Raw genomic sequence first — 23,569 nt, forward strand, 5'->3', positions numbered from 1 at the left:
TTGAGGCCCAGGTGTGTTTTATATCTTGAAACCTGACAGCATCCCTCTGTGTTTTAATTGGCAAAGTTAGGAAAGTGAAATTCTGTTGAGGGGGTGAGTCCTCCTTTGACAGGCATGTTTAAACAGGACATGGATGATCAAGTGGGTTCATCCACCATGCAGTGGGTTGGATTGGATGGCCTCAAAGCCCCCTTGCAGCACTAAAACTCTATGACCCTCAGTGGTGAGGGATCTATGAGCCTTCAGAGGTTTCTGGGCCATAACTTCTTGACTGTTGACCAAGACAGCTGGGACTGATGGAAGCTGGAGTCCAGCAGAGTTACTTCAAAACTCAGAGGAAATATATTGAGCCAAAGAACACGCTTTCCAGGAAGCAGCTTCTGGGAAACCAAGCCAAGTCCCTGCCTCAATTGCTAAGAGAAATCTAATCTGCTGTTTGAGCACTTGTTTAAGTCTTGATGAAACTGCATCACTGTGGATCACAGATGCAACCAAAACAGTGCAAACTTTCTGCAAATCTTGTACCCATATGGGAAAGGCAAGTCATATTACTGTGGAAGAGGGGAATTATCACCTCTTTGAATTCTTGCATATAAAAAAGCCCTTCCAAATCGACAGCTTGTGCTTAATGGAGAAAGTTGCATGAATCCCAGCGTGGCAACTTCTGAAAGGCAGTATATTTCTCGCTATGTGGTTGTGTGAATGAATTTAATCATGTTATCAAATGTAATGGCCAGGGCCCACAGAGGTTTATGCCATAATAAATGTTGGTCATTTTTAACATGGAGAATCAGGGTTTCAGAGCTGCTTCCTGTTGAGTCAAAGCAATGGTCCATCTGGCCCAGTACTGTTGATATGGACAAGGCTTGGCAGCACCTCTTCCAAGGTTCCAGACAGGATCCTTTCCCAGCCATACCTGGAGATGCCAGGGATGAAAGCCAGAGCCTTCTGCAGGCAGAACTGCAGCTCCGCTACTGAGCTTTGGCCTCTTCTGTAAAGCCCTAAATATCTCCTAGACTTATTTTCATTTTTAACTGGCGATATCATGGACCTTCTGTATGCCATGCACGTCCTCTGTCACTGAACAATGGGACCTCCCCTGAGTATTCCAAATATTCTTTCATTGAAATCCGCATAACATAATAAAAACTTGGCAGGGTATAGATAATGAAAACTATCTTAGCCAAGTCCATTAAAATATTTAATGAACAAAGCTTCAAGCAGAGATTTCTTGCATAGAGCTATGAACAGGAAGTGAAAGGCATTCACACCTGGTTCACACCTCAGGCATAGCATTAGAAGTTACCCTCATATTCCACCAAGCAGTGAATCACCATGGATGATCATCTCAGAACAAGACAAGGGAAATGCTTCAGAATAAAATGGAGCCAAGCTGAGAGATGTTAACAGAAATTAATTCTGTAGCCATTATGGTGCATTCCTCTGGAATATACTGTCTCTCCTTGGAAGTCCCTGTGTGTCCCAACTTTGAAGCAGCAGGATGGGAGGGGCAGTGGAGCTGACTTTTGTCTTCCTGTCCTCTAATCTCCTTTAGTTTTGCTAGATGCAGGCACTTTGAAAGAAGACAGAAGGATGTCTCCTGGACTCTCCAGTCTTCTCTCATCCCAAGCTACTGGAAGATTCCCCTTTCCTGTCTCTGGGGTTTATTTTCTAACCCGATGTGATTCTGTCTGGCTATCTGCTTGGGATATTTGCCCACAGATAATAAAACGGCCCCCTAAAGATGTGACTTTGCCCTATAACAATTGATCAAAAAATGATATTGGTGTCCAGAATGGCTGACAGGACAAACAGTTGGGAGAGGTACTTCCTAAAGTCTTTCTTTAATCCAGAAGCCTAAAAGCTTCCCTTAGCAGCAAAATAGGTAGGGCAAACATTTTATCTTCACAACAAGAAGTCAAAGTCTATACTTAACTCCCCATTTGGAGTTGGGCTCAAATGTCTGAAGGGTTGTCAGGCAGGTAAAAGAGCAAATTGGGGTGAATGTGCCTGAAGTCCCCTGGGCTGGCAAGCCATTCCTTGATAATCATGAACAACCCATGAAAAGAAGCCATGGTTTGTTGTTGAGAAGTGAACTGTAGGTTTTTTTGCCACTGCTTGCTACCTCAGTTAGGCTCAACCAGCATTTCGGCACAAAGACATGGTTCAATGACAAGCCACACTCAGCCTTAAGGGCGAATGATCACATATCTGATTACAGATGCAATGAGAAATAACATATTAATCCAAGCTGCCCAGTGAGTTTCACGTCCAAGCAGGAATTTAACACTAGGTTTTCTCCAGCTCCAGTCCAAAACATTTCTAAATTTTGCTTGCTCATTTTATTGCCTTTATATCTCACCATTTTCCCAAGAGAGAACTTAAGGCAGTATTCATAGGGTTATTGTTTCACAGCTTTCAAAATACATCCTGGGCCCCATTATCTCACAATGTATCTTCATATTCTATCCATTGTGCCTTCCAAGTTTATTCACTCATGATCCAAAATAGCCTCTCCATCAACAGCTGTGACATTTTCCATCTAATGATTAATCCAAACTTGGAATGTCTTGTTAACAAGGTGTCCTCTATTCACAGATATGTAAAATCACAAGAGATAGAGAACAGTGCAATAGATAGATTAGATAAGACTAGATTATCTGGGCAGGGGATCGTGCCCTAAAAGATATATCTGGCATGCTCTTTTAGCTGCAAATGTTTATGCCCATCTGTCAACATGGCACAGTGCCTATTGCAATTTGATTTGGTTGTTTCATTAGAGCTTATGCATTGTGTAGCCCATAGGCAATCCACAGAAAGCTAAACAAATCAGCTAGGCAAGATGATATTATTATTATTATTAGTATTAGTATTATTATTATTATTATTAGCCCATTGACGACTTATGTTAGGTTGTGCTTTCTAGTTGCCATTAAGAAATATAAAGTGTTCCAGTAAACGTATCTAAGAATAAGAAAGTGATGCTGTAGGACTTCCTAAAGTACTTATTTAAACCCTGCCCAATAGCTTAGGTTTTGACATGGATTTATCTCTGAGGGAATGGGCGTAACAGCTTGGTGTGGGAGAGGAAAATAGATTCTGCCTTTCTCTTTTCAACCACTGCCTGCCCTCCAATGCTTAGCACAAAGCTCGGATTTTCATCAAGGCTGAATACTTCTAGATTAGATGTTTTTCAAGGGTGATGAAGCATGAATCTCCATGTCCGATGCCTGGAAAGTGACGCTGTCCAAATGAACTTAGCAGGATCAGGGCAGGGAGCATAGGACTGGGTGCATATCGTAGCCCCACACTCTCCCATTATTCCACAGAAGTGCAAACGGTTGCTAACTGTTGCAGGAGCAGTTCTGTGGGTCAGACCAAGGGAATAGTCCAGAGGCAGGTGACCATTTTGTCCCCAAGGGCCACAGGCAGAGGTGGGTCTGAGGGCATGTGTGCCTGCACACACTCACGCCTTCACACTCACGCCCATTTCTCCAGTGCATATGGCAGTGGGAGGAAGTTTGGGGGCAGAAATGGCAGCACGGGCACTTGCAGATGGCTTGATTCCAAGAGCTCTTTGCAGACCAAACATGACCTATCCCAACAGTCGCCAGTGAAAGGCTTTGGGGTAGCCCACAGTGCCACCCTCTCCTGCCAGTCTCCCTCACTGCATGAGCAATTTCCTTTCTTCCTGAGGTGATGAGACACAGAAGTCTCCTTGAGTTGTACACACTTGTTCAAAAAGATGCAGTGCACGCCACAAATTGCCTTTAAAAGACAATCAGAAAAATCCATGGAGAAGAAGTCTAGTCTTCATTATTATTATTATTATTATTATTATTATTATTATTAGAATATATATATTCTATATATGTGGCCACATGATACCTCCAATATCATAGAATCATGGAATTACAGAAGAGTACAGAGGGAAGGGGTCAGAGGGCCACGGGTTCCACCCTGCTGCCCAGTGCAGGACCCCAAGTTAAATCATCCCTCGTTGATGGCTGCCCAGTTGCACCTTGAATGCCTCCAGTGCGGAGAGCCCACAACCTCCCTAGGCCAATGGTCCCACTGTCATACTGCTGTAACATCCAGGAATTTCTTCGTGATGTCCAGCCAGAAACTGGCCTCCTGTAACTTGAGTCTGTTATTCTGTGTCCTGCACTCTGAGATGATCAAGAAGAGATTCTGGCCTTCCTCTTTGTGATAAGCTATTCAGTACTTGAAGAGTGCTATCATATCTCCCCTTGGTCTCCTCTTCTCAAGACTAAAACAAGCCCTGTTCTTTCAATCTTTCCTCATAGGGCATTGTTTCTAGTCCTTGGATCATCCTTGTTGCCCTCCTCTGAACCCTTTCAACCTTGCCTGCATTTTTCTTAATCTGTGATGCCCAGAACTGGACACATGACTCCAGATGAGGCCTAACCAGAGGTGAGTAAAGAGGAACTAGTCCTACATGGGATTTGGAAGTGATATTTCTACTCATGCAGCCTAAAATAGCATTTGCCTTTTTGCAACCGCATCACACTGTTGACTCATATTCAGCTTGTGAGCCACAACAATTCCAAGATCCTTCTCACTTGCAGTATTGTTGGGCCAAACATCCCCCTTCCTGTAACAATGCATTTGGTTTCTTTTTCCTAGGTGCAGCACTTGGCATTGTCCCTATTGAATTTCATTCTGTTGTTTTCAGTCTAGCAATCCAACCTATCAAGAGCACCTTGAATCTTCTTTCTGTCTTCTCTCTGGATCAGAAGGCCTGTGTTGACCAGTTGCTGGGGAGCCTGGGAATGAGACTGCCTCACGCCTTGCTTGTGGGGTCGCAAACAGCTGGTTGGCCAGTGCATCAATGGAAGGCTGGGCTAGATAGAGCATTGGTCTGATGGAGTGCAGACCATGTTTGAAGTTCCATCCTTCTAGGCTACAGCAGCAAACACAACCTCAGAAAAGCTGAACCCTGAAGGCTGCTGCATCACCCAAAGATACAGCAATGATGTTTTCCCATGAAGGCTTGGGCAGTTTTGCATCCTCTGTGACCTCATGCCTTCCTCTGCTCAGCTGTTAGAAACAACAGCACACAAGAGCCTTCATGCAGTCAGATGCAGGTTCTTGCTCTCCATTTATGGAAAAAAAGGTGACCAAGATATGAATTAATGATGCTGTAATGGCATATAAAATATATGGCTGTGACCCGCTAAGCACTGTGTACCAGATCCTGTTCCATTGAGCATTTCCTGGGGACTACAAGTAGGCCAGGCGTGAACTCTGAGTATTGCTGAAATTCCTGTATTTATTTATTTATTGAATTTATATTGCACCTATTTTCCTCCCTGAAGCTCACACAATCTTCCTCTCTATTTTGTCTTCACAACAACCTTATGAGAGCCCACAACTGGCCCAAAGTCTCCCGGTGGACTTCATAGCCAACTGGGGACTAGAACCTGGATTTTCTGAGTCCCAGTCTAACTCTTGAACCACCACGTCACACTGGCTTTCCATTTGCACACGCCTGCATCCTGACTGGCAGGTAGGGGAACAGATGGTATCCCTCAGGAGGCGGGTTTTCATTTAGTTGCATTTTATTTATTTTTAAATTGATATCTTTCCTAATCCTCTTCCCTCTCTTCATGTTATCAGTAAAACAACCCTGTGAGGTAGCTTAGGCTGAGAATCAGTGACTGGCCCAAAGCTCATCCTGTGAGCTTCTTAGTGGATTGAGGATTAGTGCCCAGAACTCCCAAGTCCCAGGCCAACTCTTTAACCACTACACCACATGGCCTTAGGCTATATATTGAAATGTCTCAGTACTAGCAATATTCTCTCTTCTTATGCTGGACCTGAAACAGCAAGAAGGACAAAGCATATAGCTTCATTTACATTATCTAACCAACCCTAAACTCCAGGAAAAGTTGATGTAATCATTCCAATTCTACAGATGAGGCTGAAATTAAGAAAGGAATAATTCATCCAAGGCTTATTAGGTTTCATATTCAGAGCTCAAAGCTCACACTCTGCTTTCAAGCAGATGATCAATAGACAAGCGATATTTGATATTTACAGTGCTCTGGGCTGATCTTCAAAGCTCATAGATCAGCGACATCATTCCTACTTTTAGTTGTGTTGTACAACTGCTGTTTACAATGATGGCTCACTCTCTCCTCTACAAACATCCCCTTTCCCTGTGTTGTGAATTTCCCAGCAAACTTTGGCACCACTGCAAGACTGTCAGTCTGAGGCAAAAGGGTCCCTGTAAGTCGGAAGAGGGTGAATGTGTGTCCCTTGGTCTACTTTCATGCAGCCCTCCAAAGACTTCAGCATGAGACTGAAGCAAAGACCTATTTGCCCCAGCAGCTTGGGGTGGAACCGCAGGGAGGATGAGGGAAAGGTAGAAAATGGGTTGGCATAAAGAAAGAAGGGGTGTCCTATCTTTTGTGAGGGGTAATCCTTTGCTCATGAGGTTGGGTGGACTTCAATGGAAAAAAAACCAAACCAAACCAAACCAAACCAAAAGACATTTGCCAAAGACATTTGCATGGGTAATGTTTTCCCATGGCTAATGTCCGCAGTGAGATGGCGACCCTAGCCACCAAATTCCTTCAGAGCAACCCTGTAGAAATGCCACGACAGCCGCTGCAAGAAAACATTCTGCTTTGCAGGAGACTGCAGGAGAGTGTTACAACATGGTACCGTATTGTGCTTTGGAGTTCTGAAAACACTTCACATAAATCACCTCTCTCATAATTTAGAGCAGCCTTGTGAGATAGGTATATATTATCATGCCTATGACAGGTATTGGAGGGCACTGAGTGAGGTGAAAACTGAATGGCTCATGAGCTCAGTCGCTCTTCTTTAGCTTGAAGAAGTGCAGTTTCTAGGACAAAATGAGGGCTTTTGAACTCCATGACTCACAATGCAAGTACATAAATGAAGGAGAAACGCTCTGAAATAGATTGGGAAATCTCCAGACAACATTAAGCCGTGGAGAAAAGCCCTATTGGTTTGTTGCTTTTGCAGAAGAGAAAATTGAGGCAACTGAAAAGGGCTGCATAAGGAGAAAATGCCAAACTGCTATTTTCCATCTCTTGTTACAGTATTTTCCAGCTATAAGAGGCTGAATACAAATTTAACACAAGCCAAAAGTGGCAGTTGTAGAGAGAACAAGCACACTTAGCAAGTATGCAGTTTTCTTCCCTGTTGGGAGGGGTCGTGATGAGAGTTCGGTGAACCACCCCAAAGCCATTTTGCTAAGCAGGGCCAAATGAAGGGCGGAGGTGAGAACGAACAAAGGCAAGATGGAATCCTGTGCATCTTGCAGGGAACGATGCCCACCACTCCCATCCTGTCCCTGTGGTGCCCAGGGTCGCAGGGCTCGGTCATGCCCAGGGTCGCCTGCTAAGCCAAAGGGCCACTCCGGCACGCACGTGCGCGCTGCCCCCCATCCTGAGCGAGCTGCAGAGGATCCCGGGCCACCAGGGAGCAGCACGCCCAGCCTCCAGAGGTCGGCTGCCCAGCAAAGCCCCGAGACGGCGGTCCAAACGAGCTGCCAGCCAGGCCCGACCGCAGCACCACGGCCAGCTCCCTGCGCTTCCCGCCGCGCCCCGTCGGTGGCGCTGCGCCTCCACCTACCTGATCCGTGCTGCTGGCGCAGGATGGCGGCTCTGCCGGGCGGCGGCGAGGCAGACGACGCCGCGGCCGCCGCGGCCGCCGCCGTCGTGGTGCTGGAGGACGAGGCCGGCGAGGAGGAGGACGAGGCCGGCGAGGCGGCGGGGACGGAGGCTGCCGAGGAGGAGGAGGAGGAGGAGGCGGAGGCGGAGGAGGAGGCGGCGGCGGCCTCGCCCTGCGCCGGCAGGAGGCGCTTGCCTCCCAGGCCGGGCTCGGCCGTGGCTCGTCCGGGCGGGCCGCTCCTGCGCGGGCCGCTGCTCTGGATGTGCGAGACCGCCTCGGCCGCCTGCACGTCGGCCGGCGAGAAGCGCGCCAGGACGCGCAGCAGCGCCTGGGCCTTGTGCTCCTGCGTGTCCTCGTCGCTGTAGTCCGACACGCGGCACTCGTAGACGCCCTCGTCCTGGCGCCGCACGCCCGACAGCCGCAGCCGGTGCGAGATGTCGTTGCCCTGGACGCGGACCGTCTGCGGAGGGAGGGAAGGAGAGAAAGAGCGCCTGAGCCGCCCGCAGTGGCAATCGCGGCGCGCCCCGGGAGGGCAGGCGGGCGGGCGGGCGGGCGGTCCGGCCGGGCGGCTCGGGGAGAGCCGCGCGGGCGTCCCGGTCCCCAAGGGGCGCTGCCGGCCCCGGGCCCTCTCTCCTGGGCGCAGCACTTGGCGGGCTTTACGCCCGAGTAGACATGCGTCACAGCCCGCTGATGCGGGGCCTCGGGAAGCCTGGAAAACCTGCACTCTTTCCCAGTGGAGGCGGGCAGCCCCCCCAATCCCCCCCCCGTCCCCCTGCCACACACTCCATTTAGACCCCAGGACTCCTAAATATACACAACTGCAAGGATTTGACCGATTCCTCCCCCCCCCCGCCCATTTCACTTAATGTGCCCACATAACACATTTCCAAACATGCTGGGGTCATACAGTTCATCCTTAGCCCATCCCATAATTAATCCATTTGAAAAAGTAGAAACACTCCCAAATCTGTAAGTATGGGGGGGCATTGAAGGTGCCTCTCCTTCCACCTTGACACTCCAAGTGCCCTCTCTGTCTGGATTTAATTGAAAAAGTTAATCTGTGCTATTTGATTAGCTCTGTTTTACCTAAATGATTGCTCAGAACATATTCAGTTAACCCTGCAATCCTCAGGCTCATTCAGTTCAATGGGACTTACTCTTAGGTAGTTGTGGATGGGATGTCTACTCAATGTATAGAGCAGCTTGGATTCCTTGCCTTATGGGATCCCCATCTCTCAACATTTCTGGCTCTGAGCCAGGTGCGCTCCATCCCAATTAGTGCTACATCCTACCTGCCGTTCAATATTTATTCAGCACCTGACAGTGAGGTATGCCAAAAACTGTACGACATTCGAGCAAAGTGTCCCCAGAAGAGAAATTCCAATTGCCAGTCATACGTCAGTGACATTTCTCTCTTCTGCACAAAACACTAGAACCCCAGTCATTCCATGAAGTCAGAAGAGAGGAAAGGAAAGCCTTCTCGGGATTGTAATGTCACGTAGTTGGAAGGGGCTAGAAGGCCATTGGGCCCAACCCCCTCCTTAATGCAACACTCAGCAGGCCTGTCCTTGCTTAGCTTCCAAGATCAGGCAGCCCACAGCTAAATTACGGAATTTACTGCCCCAAGAGGTTACTGGGGCCACCAGTTTGGATGGCTTTAAAAGGAGACCTGATGCATTCCTGGAGGAGAAGGCTCTCAGTGCCCATGAGACTGTGGTTATATGCCACACTGAGTTTCAGAGATATTTTTATCGCTGTTACCGATGCACACTCTGCCTTTCTCCCCCAAGCAAGGAACCCAAACCAACTGGAAATGATCTCCTCTCTGGTTTATGCTGAAAACAACAGCCCTGTGAGGTAGGTTAGGTTTGCACCTCCCAGCTCTCCAGTCCATCACTCTACCCACTACACCACACTGGCTGTCCATACAATAGCGATGGTATGCTTATGTACCCCAGTTGCTGGGGAACACGGGGGGGGGGGGGGGGCTGTGCTGCTTGTGGGTTTCCCATGGGCAGTTGATTGAACACCATGTGAACAGAATGCTGGGTTAGATGGAATCTCGGTCTGATGCACACGGTTCTTCTTGCACTGTCTGGGTGGCCATGCACAACATGGACACACATGCACAAGCTGCTTTGCGCATTAGAAGTAACATCCCAGCAGGGCCGTCTACAGGGTGACATGCGACAAACATGCACGCATGTGGGGCTTTGGGCAGTGGCGCTGCATGTGCACATCATGGGAATTCCCACAGGTGTCTGGATTTCCTAGCCCCTTCTTCACCAAAAAATAAAATAAATAAAACGACAACACACGAGCTGTTTCAACATTCCTGGTCTGCTGAAAGGCTTGGTGGTAATTCCTAGCAGCAAAGCCTTCTCTGTAGCGATTTCAGACTTTGAATCTGGACTGTGAGCCTCTGTGCTTGCACAAGCCTGTGACTGAAAGTCCCCTGCCTAATCACAGGTCACTCCCTCTCTGCAGACAATACACACACACGCTGTACCCCAGACCGCTGAATTGCTGATTCAGGCCCCTGGCTTCTTGCTATCCAATAAACCACTAGCTGTATTCCCTTATGGGCACTCTTACCCTATAGACAGCTCAGCGCTTCGCACGGCAAACGCGCCTGCCTCATGCACGTGGCTGTTACACTAATGCGTCCACCAAGCTATCAGCATTTGTCTTCATGTTCTTCAGACCACTGCCCGTTCAGCTCAGCGCTGGCGTGGCTTAGACTGCACTACAATCGAAACTGCATTTGTCAGACTCGCAATCTGCACTCTCCGTTTGTCTCTACCTCTCAATAACTGCCGGCCGTATTGGGCAACACAATCCTCTGCATATTTACTCCCAAGTAAGTCAGTTCCACTGCCTTCGGTGGGGTTTGCTTCCAGGTAATTGCAAGAGCATTGCAACATGCAAGGCAGCGCCCAGACTCTGCTCCTGCTGCTTTGCTACTCGTGCAGGTTGTTGCAATAACAGCGTGGTGTGTAGAACCTGGATCTCGCAGAGAACTCAGAAATGGAGGTGTTTTCCAGAAATGCTCATGTGTGAAGGCAGCAGCCTCTGAAGTGACACCCCTAAATGCAGATCATCAGTCTAAGCTGCCCCCCAGTTCACTTGAAATGCTAGGATGGATTACTTGCTTCCTTCCTATCCAAAAGGGAATGATTTGTTTCAGGGTTATTGGCAGCTAAGCTGCTTGATGTTAAATTGTTAATGCAGTCAGAGGAAAAACACAATGCAAATGAGCAAATTTTGAATGTCAAGGTCGCAGTATTCCCCACTATGGTAAGATGCATTTAACTTATATTTTTATTTCTCTAGATAACCTTGTCTCCTTCCCTGGGCCCTCCCCACTTCCCCAACCACGCATAGTTTGGTGGTTTCCCAGCCTGCATGCATTTCCTCCCCCATTCCAAAATGATGAACTGCCTTTCCTAAGGCTTAATTACCGGCAGTAGGTAAACAGATATGGGACTTTTTCTGGCTTGCACCTTTGGCCCTTGGCCACTACTGGAATGCAGCTCCCAAGAACTTCTCTGAGGTGGAATTTGGCTCTTCAGTGAACAGAAGTTCTGGTCTAGCCAACCATCCAGACTGAGAGTTTTACAGCATTTTAGGCAGATGTCTTTCACATCATCTGCCCATTTATTTATTTATTGCAGGGGGGTAGCTTCTTCACTATGCAAAGAAGGTGTGCTACCACTTCCAATGGGCCCAACTAGTCCATTTGATGAGCAGTGACTGAATCTCCAGTTCTTTCTTATGCCTCTCCCAAACTAACTATAGAAATAAGCCTGCAGAACCATCTATTGCTGACATCGGTAGGAAGAGGCCATCACAGCCATAAGCTGTGTTTCTGGACACGTTCCCACAATGAGTCTGTATTTGTGGTAATCTGTGTCGTCTCTGCTGCTTCCGAGATAGTGGTGATGGCACAGTTACCTGGCATGCTTTCCAACGCTCCCTCTGATTTACAAATTACTGCCTGCAATCCAGTGCATGGTAGATTTTATGGAGCGATATGATTAAGCAGGCTCAACAAGTGAACCAAAGGTTAAAACTTACTGATCTCACATTATTTTGGCCGCAAGGGTAAAGTAACAGGGCAAGTAGCTGCCTCACACAATCAATTCTACCGAGAAGTAGCACAATGCATTCATGATAAAAGCATCCTTGGGGCTATTCTTTCCATCCCCTCTGTTCTGCAGAGTGGTCAAGTCTTCTGTGCAAAACTGAAATTCCGGTTCAATCTTTGCAATTGCATGATTGGTGCAACTGACACTATGGCACAAACATCCGACAGGTACGATTGAAGAGGGTAGCAGACCATTTTAGACCAGAAAGGAAATTTACAGATGTTTTGGACTTGAATTTCCAGTTTTCCTGACTCTGGACTATGCCGGCTAGGGAGTCTGAAACATCTGGAGATCCACTGGAAACATCTGGAGAACAGCCACTGCTGTTCCAGAAACTGCTAATTCATCATGCTACATCATGAACTGGTCTTTTGCACAAACAAGCCAGGTTGGTTGTATAGATGTGTATTATATGATTCACTCAAAAAATGAATCTCTTCAGATGTTTGCCACCCCTGTTAGACAATATCCCTGAACTGAAGCCTCCCATCTCCACTCCAGAATAAATATCTGCTCTTCAGTTTTAGACCAGATGAACAGCTTAAACCTGGAAATGCAGCTTCAATGGTGTTTGCCCTCAAAAGGAAAAGACCTCCCACCAATTCCCTGGAGCTGAAATTCCCTGGAACGGAGAGCAAAAGCATATGCCCAATGGGATGTTTAGGGAAGAGGCAGGCAGTGATCAAAGGACAAGCCAGAGCCTCTTTGCTTTACAGGACCTGGACTTCCAAGGGACAACCCTTGAGGCTCCTGGAGGAGTTTCAAGCCTTGTTCCTCTCACTGTAGAAATCAAGTCCCTGCTTCGCCCGGTGAGGACCTGTGGATCTGGCTGGCAGAAAGGAAGGAAGAGGCCTGTGCAGCATCAGGAGAGCCTTCCTGCAGCTCAGCAACACCAAGCTGTTGGAAGGGCCAATTCATTTGGTGGGATGAGGCTGCAAGGGACCAAAATCAGGGTGGGAGCAGCAACAGCTTGTTCTCATTGGAGTCCACTTGCAATCCACAAAGCAATGCTCATTTGTATGTTGCTGTTAGTCCCTAGTCCCTGAGAAACCAAGTCACTCTGCAATATTGCCCTGTGATGCCTACTCCTCCTTGTACACTGTTTTAGCCTTTTTTGGCTTTAAAATATTTGTAGTTTGAAACAATTTTATGCTATTTTATTGTTTTTAAGAATTGTTGTAAATCTCAACGATTTCTGTGCTAAAATGCATGCAATTTGTATGCTATTGGGCAGCATAGAAATAAATAATTAGACATACTAAATATATAAATTCCTTATGGTGGTGCTCTTTCCCTCTGTCTTTGGAATTCAATCTGTCTTCCTCTCCAAAGTTAAATATTCCAATGCCATTTGGCTATTTCTGCCTTTCTCTTTCCCCTGGCCCTTGCAAATACTTCTAAGCACTGGGTTACTCATCTGAAATCAAATGCTGGACACTAATTCCATTTCCCCCTTCCCTTAATTAAATGCATCTTTCTGCTGCAGTCAACAGCCTGCCACTAATCCTGACCATTGCTCCTTTCAGCAATAATGCATTTAAAATATAGTGTCTGTCCAAAACACCCCAATGAACTGGGCCTCTCTAATCCTGCCCTCATCCCTTTGCAGAAATCTATGCATCCAGCAGCATCCAGGAGCTCCTTTTTCATCTCTGCTTTCCCCAATAAATGAAGACTTCCACCATCATTCCCAGACCAAAACAACAACAATGCCCACAGCGTTTCTCTTCCACCCTCTGCAAATAACCCCCCTGCATCACACCTCCTGGGTACAGCAAGAAAGATGGGGAAGAGATCCATCAGGTCTCCTAAAGGTCTTCCCCACAACCACCTTGTGGCCATGAGCAATTCAAACCCGTTCCAAAAATAGATGCAACACCGAGAAAGAGATGTTTTGCCCTTTCTGTTTCCTTTCTGAAATGCAGCCTATGGTGCCTGCTTCTGAAACGCAGCTCCAGATAATCACCCCACTGATCAGATCTGTCACCTTAATCTCAGACATGCCCATGTTCTTAAACATGAACACACGTGCACACACACAGAGCCATGTGGGGTCTTGAATGCTGTCTGAGGCTTTGTCTTCGCGTTCCTTTTCTTTCGCAGAAATAAGAGCAATTGATAGGATTGTAAGATAATTGATATTTAAGGGGCTACCTCTCTCTTTTTTTCAAACACACTTTTGCTTTCTGGAAATCTTTAGCAAGATCAAATGTTTCACATAAGCTTCCTGGCAAATGGCTAATGGAGAAACCAATAACATGTAGGTTGCTTCACATCAACAGCAACTGTTCCTTTGTGATCTAATTTAAGGAAACTTGATGGAGGAGGGTAAAGGATGATCTAAGATACAATCAAACAAAAGACAAAGCACACACTAGGGATGTATGGATTTTGTTAAATCTATTCTGTCTGTGTTTCATGGATTGTCAGGCATCCTTTGGCCCATCATCCACCTTCCACTCATTGACCAAATCCGATTTATTTTAGGGATGCAAAGGAGTTTTGCTCTTGCTCCAAATGCACCTTTGTGTAAATGCACACTTAGTTTAACGAGCATAGCTGCAAGTGTGCAATTGTGCATTTCAGCAAATCTCTACCCCTTCCCCCATAGTTTAAAAAATAGCCTGCAAGTCTGTGGAATCCATGCAAACGGGAATAAGCCAACCCACTGAGGAATCCATAGGTTGGATTCATAGAAGGCCAAATTCACTGGAAGGTGTTGAAGATTCCTCTGACATTCCTGGCACATGCATGTGCACAAACACACACACACACACAAAGCAGGAAGAACAGAGAATATATTGCTTCAGGGAGGGAGTGTTCCTTTTTCTGTGCTGTATGAATATATTGTACACAACAAACTTAATATAGATTTTACACTGATTTAGCTGTCAGGACAGCTGCCCACCAAGAATGCTGAGATCTTTAATTTGACGGTATGGATTCCCTGGAGCTTCAGAATCACTGATAAACTGTACATCTAAAGATAGGGATACAGCTTCTCCTAGACAGTGCCGCTTTAAGCTGTAGGTAGGGGGTGGCATGGTGGTAGGCTTTGCCATTCAAAATGCACCATAGGAAAACAGAAAAGCTAAGTTAACCTTTCTCTCTTGTGTGGTCCACAAAGTCTCCCACCTCCCAAGAAGGAGGCATTTTTCCCTTAACGAAGGAGCATTTTTAATTGCAACCTGAGACTCTCCATCTGTGTCCTGAAGTGGTGTAGCCTAGGAAAAGCTTCACTCCACCATTCTTCTGAAAGTATACATGAACTGGTCCAAAGGTTGTTCTAGAATAAGGTTGGACACCTGTTGGCCCCAGGGCTTCATGTAGCCATTGCCCAATTCCATGTGCCTTTTGGCCTGATTTCAAGGATGCTCTGTAAGCAATCAGATTGCACCTCCATCAAGAGGGATCACTTCTTTTTTGGCAACCCACTGAACACAGTGAGAGAGAGAGGGAGAGAGAAGAGTGTCTGCACAAGTGCACATGGTTGGATTTGGATCTGCTCACCATCTTGCAGACCCCAACTGAAAAAAGGGTCTCCCAGCTTCACTCAAGTTGCTTAAAGTGGCAAAGACTATAATATTGAGACAACTCAGTAACTGATTTTAGACAATTCAAAAATAGAAACATAGAAACAGAGCGAGTCAGAAGGGGTCTCCCGGGCCATCTAGTCTGACCTCTGGCACCAGCCGGCTCCGCTCACGAAATGCATGCTCAAGAGCAATTAGTCAGATGTAAATTGTGGGTTGCTGTTGAAACATAGCTTATCATGTTGTCTGAATACAACCAAGATAACAAGCCATGGCTTGTTATCCATGGGTAACCAATACCCATAGTTTGTTAATGTATTATGAACTGTGGGTTGTTCATAGTTTGTTATCTTGGTTGGGGCCTGACAACCCATGTTTCAGCAATAAAATGCACTCATCTGATACTCAGACCTTGAGTGTTGGTTATGGTACTGTCTTAACCCAGTTAATGTCTCATCTAGCCCAGCATTCTGTGGCCTGATGGGCAGCTACTTTCCAAGCATTCATGGTAGAATAAGATCCTTCCAAATTCACTACCTGAGATCCTTTAACTGCAAGTGACACAGATTGGGCCTTGGACCTTCTACATCTTGGATGCAGAACCTCCAGCCGGTTCTGGCTCTCCTAGGATCCCAGTCTGGGCCCCCAAGGTTTGCCAGATGGCCACAAGCCTTTCCATGGTGTTCCCTCAACCTCCATTCATTTGGAAGCCTCCGAGCTTTTGCACAGTTTTCCCCAAATCCAGAAAACTTGAAATCCCACCCTCAGGCCTCAGTTTCTGGCACAAAGAGTTTTAAGCTTACAATATTCTGGCATTTCAGGCTCTGCCCAACACTGAGAGTTTCTCTGACATGGGATTTGACTCTTGGCCTGGAAGAATTCCAGCACCCATGTTCTACATGCAACAGATGTGCTAGTATGCAAATTTAGAGCCCTATCCTCAACCCAAAGCCCAGAAAAAGACAGAACGCATTTCAACGTTTACTTACACTGATCTTGGTGGCATCCTTATTTGTTACCTGAGAAGGAAAAGAGGGGGAAAATTAAAGTTACTTTTGAAGGGTGGGGACAACATTTCTCTCATCCTCCCTCCTTCCCTCCCTCCTTCCCTCGCATACAAACACACCCATTAATTGGATGGAGCTCCAGGTGTTTCTGAACTTGCTCCATAATGTCAGGAGCCTCTGTCACAGGCATTTCAATAGAGCTGGGTTGGGATCTTCTCCTGTAAATGCCTTCTCCTAAAAGCAGCCTTGGGGTGGGAGATATTGGGATCAAGATCATGGTATGGGAGAAGGGGAGTTGAATTCCCTTGGTACCATGGCCCAGATCTACAGGCCCTTCATTGCTAGGGCATGAAGACACCCCTCAGTTGCATTTGTATGCTTTCCATTGCCATGGTTAAGAGAACATTAGGAGTGGTGGGCCCATCTGTATTGCAATCCAAATAGTCTCATTCCTGTAGCTACATTTAGGAGAAAGAAATTACACAGGGATATCCACTCACTCAACATCTGTGCAATGTCAAATTTGACTTTCTGTGTTGAAGATGACAATTCAACCCAAGCTATTTTTCTCTTGGACTTCAACCTCTGAGTGGCCCAGCCCAGCACATGCTTTGCAAATCTTTTGAACACAACTTGGATCTAGGGATCTTAGAGATGACAACAAAGCACCTTTCACATGATACCTCACACTTGAGAAAAGGTTCTAAGCTAGTGTGGTAGAGTCATGAGTGTTTGACTGGGACTCAGAAAATTGGGAGTCTGCATGAAGCTTACTGGGAGACTCAGAGCCAGTCACAGTATCTCAGCCTAACTTATCTCACAGGGCTGTTCTAAGGAGAGAATGGAGCTCAGACCAAAGCTGACCATGCATGCCACCTTGAATTCCTGGCAAGAGGAAAAAACCTGGGATCCAAATGTGATATAGGAACAAATAAAATTTGGGAATTCTCTTTTACAGTCCCTGAACCAACATGGCACCCAAACCCTAACCCAAAATGGCACCACCAATGCACAAGAAGGAACTTTCAATGAGCCTGGATGGACCACAAGCTTTCTGGAAGCAGGAAGGGCTTTCAGGAAGGAGGAGGAGAGGGAGAGGGGGAAGAGGAAAGGGAAGGGAAAGGAACTCTGAAGGGGTAGATCCCCACCTTCCAAAAGGCCCAGTGAGGAATGCCTAAGCAACAGGTGAGGGCAGATGAATGGAAAACCAGGAAGGAAAACCACAGAATGGAATGGAGTCTCTGGACTCTTGAACAGCAGCCCTCCAGAGTGCAGGTTCCACTATACAGAAGCCCATTTCCAGCAATCCATTTCACTCTGCTAGGGCCAGGAAGGAGAATGCAGGGTGGGACACTGCAGACAGAAGAAGGCCAGCTTCTCCATGGCTTCCAATATGTTTCTTGGAGAACAGAAAGAGATTGCAACGGTCTGAGACACCATGGAGAGCAGGCTTAGCTTATCCTTCCTCCAGTTGCCCTGCTCTGGAGAGCAGGATTAGCCCTTGCCCCAGTCATGTTCCTCAGGGCACCCCTTCCACGGATCCTCAGTGAAAAGAAGGCATTCATTCCTACAGGCAGCTGTGATGGGTGGCTCCAACATCACTGGGGCTTGGCTGAAATGGCAGCTGAGCTGTCCATGGTGCTGAAGCCAGGCAAAGGCTAGGATTCAGCACCACAAACCACTCTTTCAAGTTCAGACTAAACCAGAGTGGATGCCTCTAAACCACCTCTGTGGCCTACAGGTCAAATAAAGCAGCACTACTTGATGTAAAACCTGCCCATCATCTTTACACTGGATGGCCTGCCTTTTAACAGGGAAGCCAGCATATGTGGGCTGCAATTGGTGTCTCCACCCCCCTTCACTGGTGTTCCCCTCCTGTATGCAGATCCTTTCCCCATCCAATGGCCATTTACTCGTTTTCACTCTGCAGCTTCATTTGCTAATCCACAGGCTGCAGAGAATCAGAGAATGAACATTTTAGATCGAGCCTGGTTTTCCAGCCCCAAGGCTTTGTCTGGTTTAGAAAAGGCTTAGAAAGACGACCCTGAAGACTTAACCTGCTCTCCCATTCCTACATTTTAATTATCACATGCCAGAGCACAGATAAATCATTCCACTGCAGTTTTCCTACGGTGTCTCCAGAGGCTGGGCAGATGCACACGTCCCATCCCACAAGAGAAGACTTGGAAGGAAAGAAAGGAAAAGTAAAGAAAAAAGAAAAGAAAAAGAAAGGAAAGGGAAAAGCTAACTGCCACCATGAATCATTGGCACAGTCAAGTTCACTCTGTCAGTCCATCCCCAGATTTGTTTATTTGCCCGTCAGAAAGAGAACAGAATGCTGGCCTGAAGGCGATGCGTTATTGCGGGATTAACAGCCCTTGCTTGTTGAGGTTGCAAGAGGATGAGGGCTATTTCATACATGCCATGGGGGCAAACTTGGGGATATTGGAAAGAAAGCCACGCAACCAACCTTGGCTGCCCCACAAATATGCCCACACGATGGACCTGTTTATGGATGGGCATTGGATCTACACATGACCTTTTTAGGTGGCACACACACGGTGAGTTCAGGATCCAGGACCCACCTTCCATTAGAGGAAGGGGCCTTCCCTCATACAAGTTCCTTCACCTGATTTTGGGAAGGATTCCACTCCTCCCAACCCACAACAACTGCTCATTCAGCATGGCCTCCTGAACATCTGGGCCAGGTTGCACAAGCCAAGAAGCCAGCATGGCTTCTGTAAGGGGCTGTGGGACATTCGTCTCCCTTATACCTACCACATAGGTTCAGACAACACCAGAGGCTGTGCTGGGTGGGTAGTTAGGAAAACAGTTTTTTGGCATTCACTGGGCATTAACATACGTCATTGCTTGTTTTGATCATATGAACCAAGGCCCTGTGTGGCATTTGCAGGGGCTGAAGGGACTGCAGTAGGAAAGAGAAGGGGGAAAAGTCCACTTCTGGTAGCTCAGACCACTCGGTATAAATCTGGATTCAACAGTGTGTGCAAAATGCTCCCACACAATGTTCACTCTTTACAAGCGTTTCAGAAGAATCCCATATGTTGGTTTACCTGGAGCCTATCCTCATCAGACAGGAGTCTGTTCTGTGCCCCACCTCCTCAGGAGGTAAAGCTGGTGTGGGCACAAGAGAAGGCCTTCTATGTTTTAATGGTGAGTGGTTGCATTTGATTGTTCTTATCATGTTATTGTAAATCACCCTGGGCACTCATTGAGCGAATGGCTGATTCAGAAATACCATCAATACAGAAATAATTGTTTGGGTTACTCTGTTTCTCCCACCATTAGGTACTGTGGAATGAAGACTGAGCTATTCCTGGTGAATCTTTTATGGGTCCAGTCATAAAGAAAATAGTACATTACAGGGTATTACTGTTATAAGTGCCATTCTTACTAGAGTGGATGCTGATTTATTATTATTATTATTATTATTATTATTATTATTATTATTAATAGCACAAATGAGGGCTATAATATGCAGCTAATACAACTGGATAAAATTGTTACTAAAATGATCCTCAATTAGCAAATTTTTTCGTTTAAACATTATTCCACTAAAAGTACTGCTAAAAAATGCAAAGGGCCATCTTAGAAAAGACCCTCCCATTTGTGAAAGAAGGAAAATTCCTCTCTTAAGAGGAGGCCTCCTGCAAGACTTTCAAGCTATATTCACAGCATCTGCATTAGCTGCACTGGCTGCAAGACCTTAAATGTTTAAGGCCAAGTCCCTGAAAGAACCATCTGTGTCTATCCAAACCTGCTCTTAAGATGAGTTAGAAGCACCTACTTGTATGACTGTCAGGTAGGGAAGGTAGGCTGGAGAACATGAGTGACGGTGTCTTGTTGGTGATGGTCCCATATTTGTGAAACTCACCCCTCCTTTCTTTAAAGAAGAGCAGCCTGTCATTTTTTTAAAAATCAGTCCGCTGTAACTGATAGCACAGCTTGCTTTTGTATTTGTTCTTCATGACCCTGTTTTCAGATCTCGGATGGCAGAGACAGAAGAAATAGTTTGCTTTTATTGTTCTCCTTCCCATCTTGTTCTGATGTTGCTAATTTTAATACTGCTACATATTTTATTGGGCATTGTGAGCGGTGGTAGGGGGATCATATTTGGAAAGCTGGCTAATATTTTTCATGAATGAATGAATAGCAAGTGAAGCATGCATCATCCGGAAACAAACAGTGTGCTCCTCTTCTACAGCCATTGATTTGTCCCCTTCCCCTTAAGCAAACTGATTTGGTAAATTTCCATAATGAAGTAAGGCGAATATAATCAGAAGAATGCCTCATTCACCGCTCTTTATCCAAGCTTCCCTCCAAAGATACTGATCAGCTTATGAAGATCTCATATTTAATCCTCCAAACAACCTTGTAAGGTAGGACAAAGCATAGTGATACTGGGTTCCATGCTGAGCATCTCTCCCCAGTCCCAGCTGACTACGTCCCACTGGTCCAATGCACCATAACCCCACCATCCATGCTGGGTTTTCTGACTTGGTTTGGCCTCCTACCCGAGATTCTGGGTGTTCATGTGAACAGAGAAAGCCAACATTTGTACAGAGGGGCGAGTATGGAGAACATGGGCACTGCAGCCAGGTCACACTGCATCGTGCACTGGCTGACATTCCATGCATCCATCCTGAAGTTGAGAATGAAGAGGACATTCACCCATAAGAGCCATTCACAAGTGCACGCAACCCGTATTCCTGCTACCCTTTCCCTCCTTCCACAAAAGGCCAGTTGGCAACTCAACAGAGGGTGGGCCCCGGATCATACTGACCGAGGGCCTTAAAGATACTCCCCAGTGGAGCTCGCTTGCATTTCACCGTGTGTGTGTGTGTGTGTGTGCGCGCGCGCGCGCGCGTGCGTGCATGTGTGAACCTGTAGGGAGGACCTTTCCCCACACCAAGGCCATAGCATGGCCTGCCTCCTGTTGCCAGGATCCATTTTTTACCATTCACTAAACCAGCCCCAGCAGCCCGCATGTTCCATATCAACAGGCTGGTCCAGAGGAGCCCTGCGGTAGTTTCACTGCCAACTCATCTTGCTGCCCTTTCGCTCCAGTTCTGGGTGGCTTCAGCCTAGCAGGAAGCCACCATGGGGCTTTTGCTTGGGTGGTGCCTTTCCATGTGGACCCATCAGGGTCAAAACGCCCCTCCCTTCCCGAAACGCCCCTGAAGCAAAGAATTGTGAGCCCAGAGGAGGAAAGCTGCAAAACTACCCTTGGAGGAAAGTTCACCCATGCACATCCATCCCTGGAACCCTTGTTGCTTGTGCACTCACAGCTGAATGTGTGAATCAACCGAGAAGCCCTGCCCACCAAGAAGACCAGTGGCCAGTATGTGCTTAGTCTATGTACATGCTGGCCCTGATCTCTGATCCATCATAGGCACATCCATGCCATCACCCAACGCCAGAGCATTTGAGCACCAAATAAGTACTGGTGAACTGAGTGCAGACCCATCGTGTTTCTGAACATCTGTGCAAATGCCCCTCCATGCCAAAGACTGCTCCCCCTGGTGGACTTAGCACCTCACCTGTTCGTCTGAATACACCCTGTACGTGTGGACGAGAGGGCAGGGAAAAGCAACCTCGCGAAGGCAGCCCTCTCCATACGTGTTGCTCAGTTGCCTTTTGCCAAACGTGGCTCTCCTAGTCCTAACTGACTGGCAGTCTGCATGGCATCCTGTTCATTAATGAGTTAATTAATGTACCCTTGCAGTATTACCTTGTTTCTGCTGGCAGGGCTGCTGATGGGTAACTCATGGGCAAGTTCTCGTGCTGGTTCTTTGAGATACCACCACTGGATTTCCAAGGAGTAAGATGTGGATCCGCTGGCCCGGAAAGCACAAGGCATTTCAATATCATCTCCCTCCCTAACAGTCACATCTTTAGGAACTTCTGTAAATGTAGCTGAAGACAAAAATGGAAAATAAAATCTTTAAAAATGACAAGGAAAGGAATGGGTAACAAAAGGGAGAGATTTAAAAAGATATGACTGGGCTGTTTTGCTACAATCCAAAGACAACACAAAAGCATCTCGGGCTGCGAGGAGTTTCTCAGCATCCCTGAACAATCAGGCACAACACGGCAGCTACACGCAGTTCAGAGAACCGAAGAAGCACCGGGGCTGGGGAAAAAGACTCTGAAGGCCATCCAGCTGAGCCCCTCTGCACACACAAGCCCCTAGCAGAGTCCTCCATTAAAAAGCAAAATCAAATTAGGGTGAAGGGAGGTTTGGGATTGCCTCGCCCCCTCGTCCAAGACGCCCCCGTGATCACTGCAGTCTGGGCACCCATCCAGATCAGACAAGTGGCCCTGGAGAGCAGGAAAAGTTTGCAGGGTATTTCCCCTCCTCAGACCAAAGCCTGCCTGGAGACACAAATGCCCCTGCTCTAGGGACAGCCAGGTCCCACACTTGGTTCGACAGCGGGGCTTTGCTGGACGTGGTGCCACATCACCCCATGGCTTCCAGCTGCCCTGTTGCTTTGGGTTTTCCCTCTCTGCTGCAGAGGGTCGGCATTCCTCAGTCCTGCAGCCCCAGCAAGGCACAGACTGCATGAGCCCTTCTGCTTCAGCATCCCTCTCAGATCCCTGCACTGGGAAGAGAGTGAGCTCACTTGCCTTTTCCAAAACAAGCAACCCTCAGAAGATCTCAACAGTGCAACATTTCAAGCCAATTCTATAGATGTGCATTTATCTCTATCCATATAATGGCGCATAGCAGTTAGGCATTCCAAAATCAGATCTCTCTCTCTCTCTCTCTCTCTCTCTCTCTCTCTCTCTCTCTCTCTCTCACACACACACACACACACACACACACACACACAGTAAAACACACCCACGCACACACATTTTGGAAAGCAAGGAAGAAGGAAAACCCCCACATTGTAATAGGTTCAGGCTACACCCTCTCAGCCACTGAAACGATGACACTTGCTTCCAACTTGTCAACTACCTGTCTTATTTTGCTACAGGAAAAAAGCAACAACACATCTCAAGAATGGTAGAAGTTTGCGACTTACCATGTACCATGAACAGCAAAGGGGCATTTAGCATCAGGTAACAAAGGGCACCGAACAGCCCTCGATTTTCCATCTCATATATGTAGGTTTTGGAGAGCAGGGCAAGGAGAGAGAAAAAAATTGGAGGGGCGGTCACAACCACCGAGCTAAGAAATCTTCAATCC

At 47.0% G+C, this 23,569-nt stretch overlaps 1 protein-coding gene across 1 annotated transcript in view; it reads right to left on the reverse strand.

Annotated features, from left to right (window-relative positions):
- The window catches only part of VSTM2B (V-set and transmembrane domain containing 2B), a 43,161-nt gene extending 19,683 nt beyond the window's left edge, over positions 1-23,478 (reverse strand). The window contains exons 1-4 of the mRNA XM_044427962.1: positions 23,406-23,478; positions 22,109-22,293; positions 16,339-16,368; positions 7,630-8,128 (exon numbers count right to left, since the gene is read on the reverse strand). Of these exons, the coding sequence (XP_044283897.1) occupies positions 7,630-8,128; positions 16,339-16,368; positions 22,109-22,293; positions 23,406-23,478 (787 nt within the window). The remainder of the gene's footprint in view (positions 1-7,629; positions 8,129-16,338; positions 16,369-22,108; positions 22,294-23,405) is intronic.
- Between the last annotated feature and the right edge of the window lie 91 nt (positions 23,479-23,569).

This window comes from Varanus komodoensis, unplaced genomic scaffold (genome assembly GCF_004798865.1).
Source record: "Varanus komodoensis strain SLA01 unplaced genomic scaffold, ASM479886v1 scaffold19, whole genome shotgun sequence".
NCBI lineage: Eukaryota > Metazoa > Chordata > Lepidosauria > Squamata > Varanidae > Varanus > Varanus komodoensis.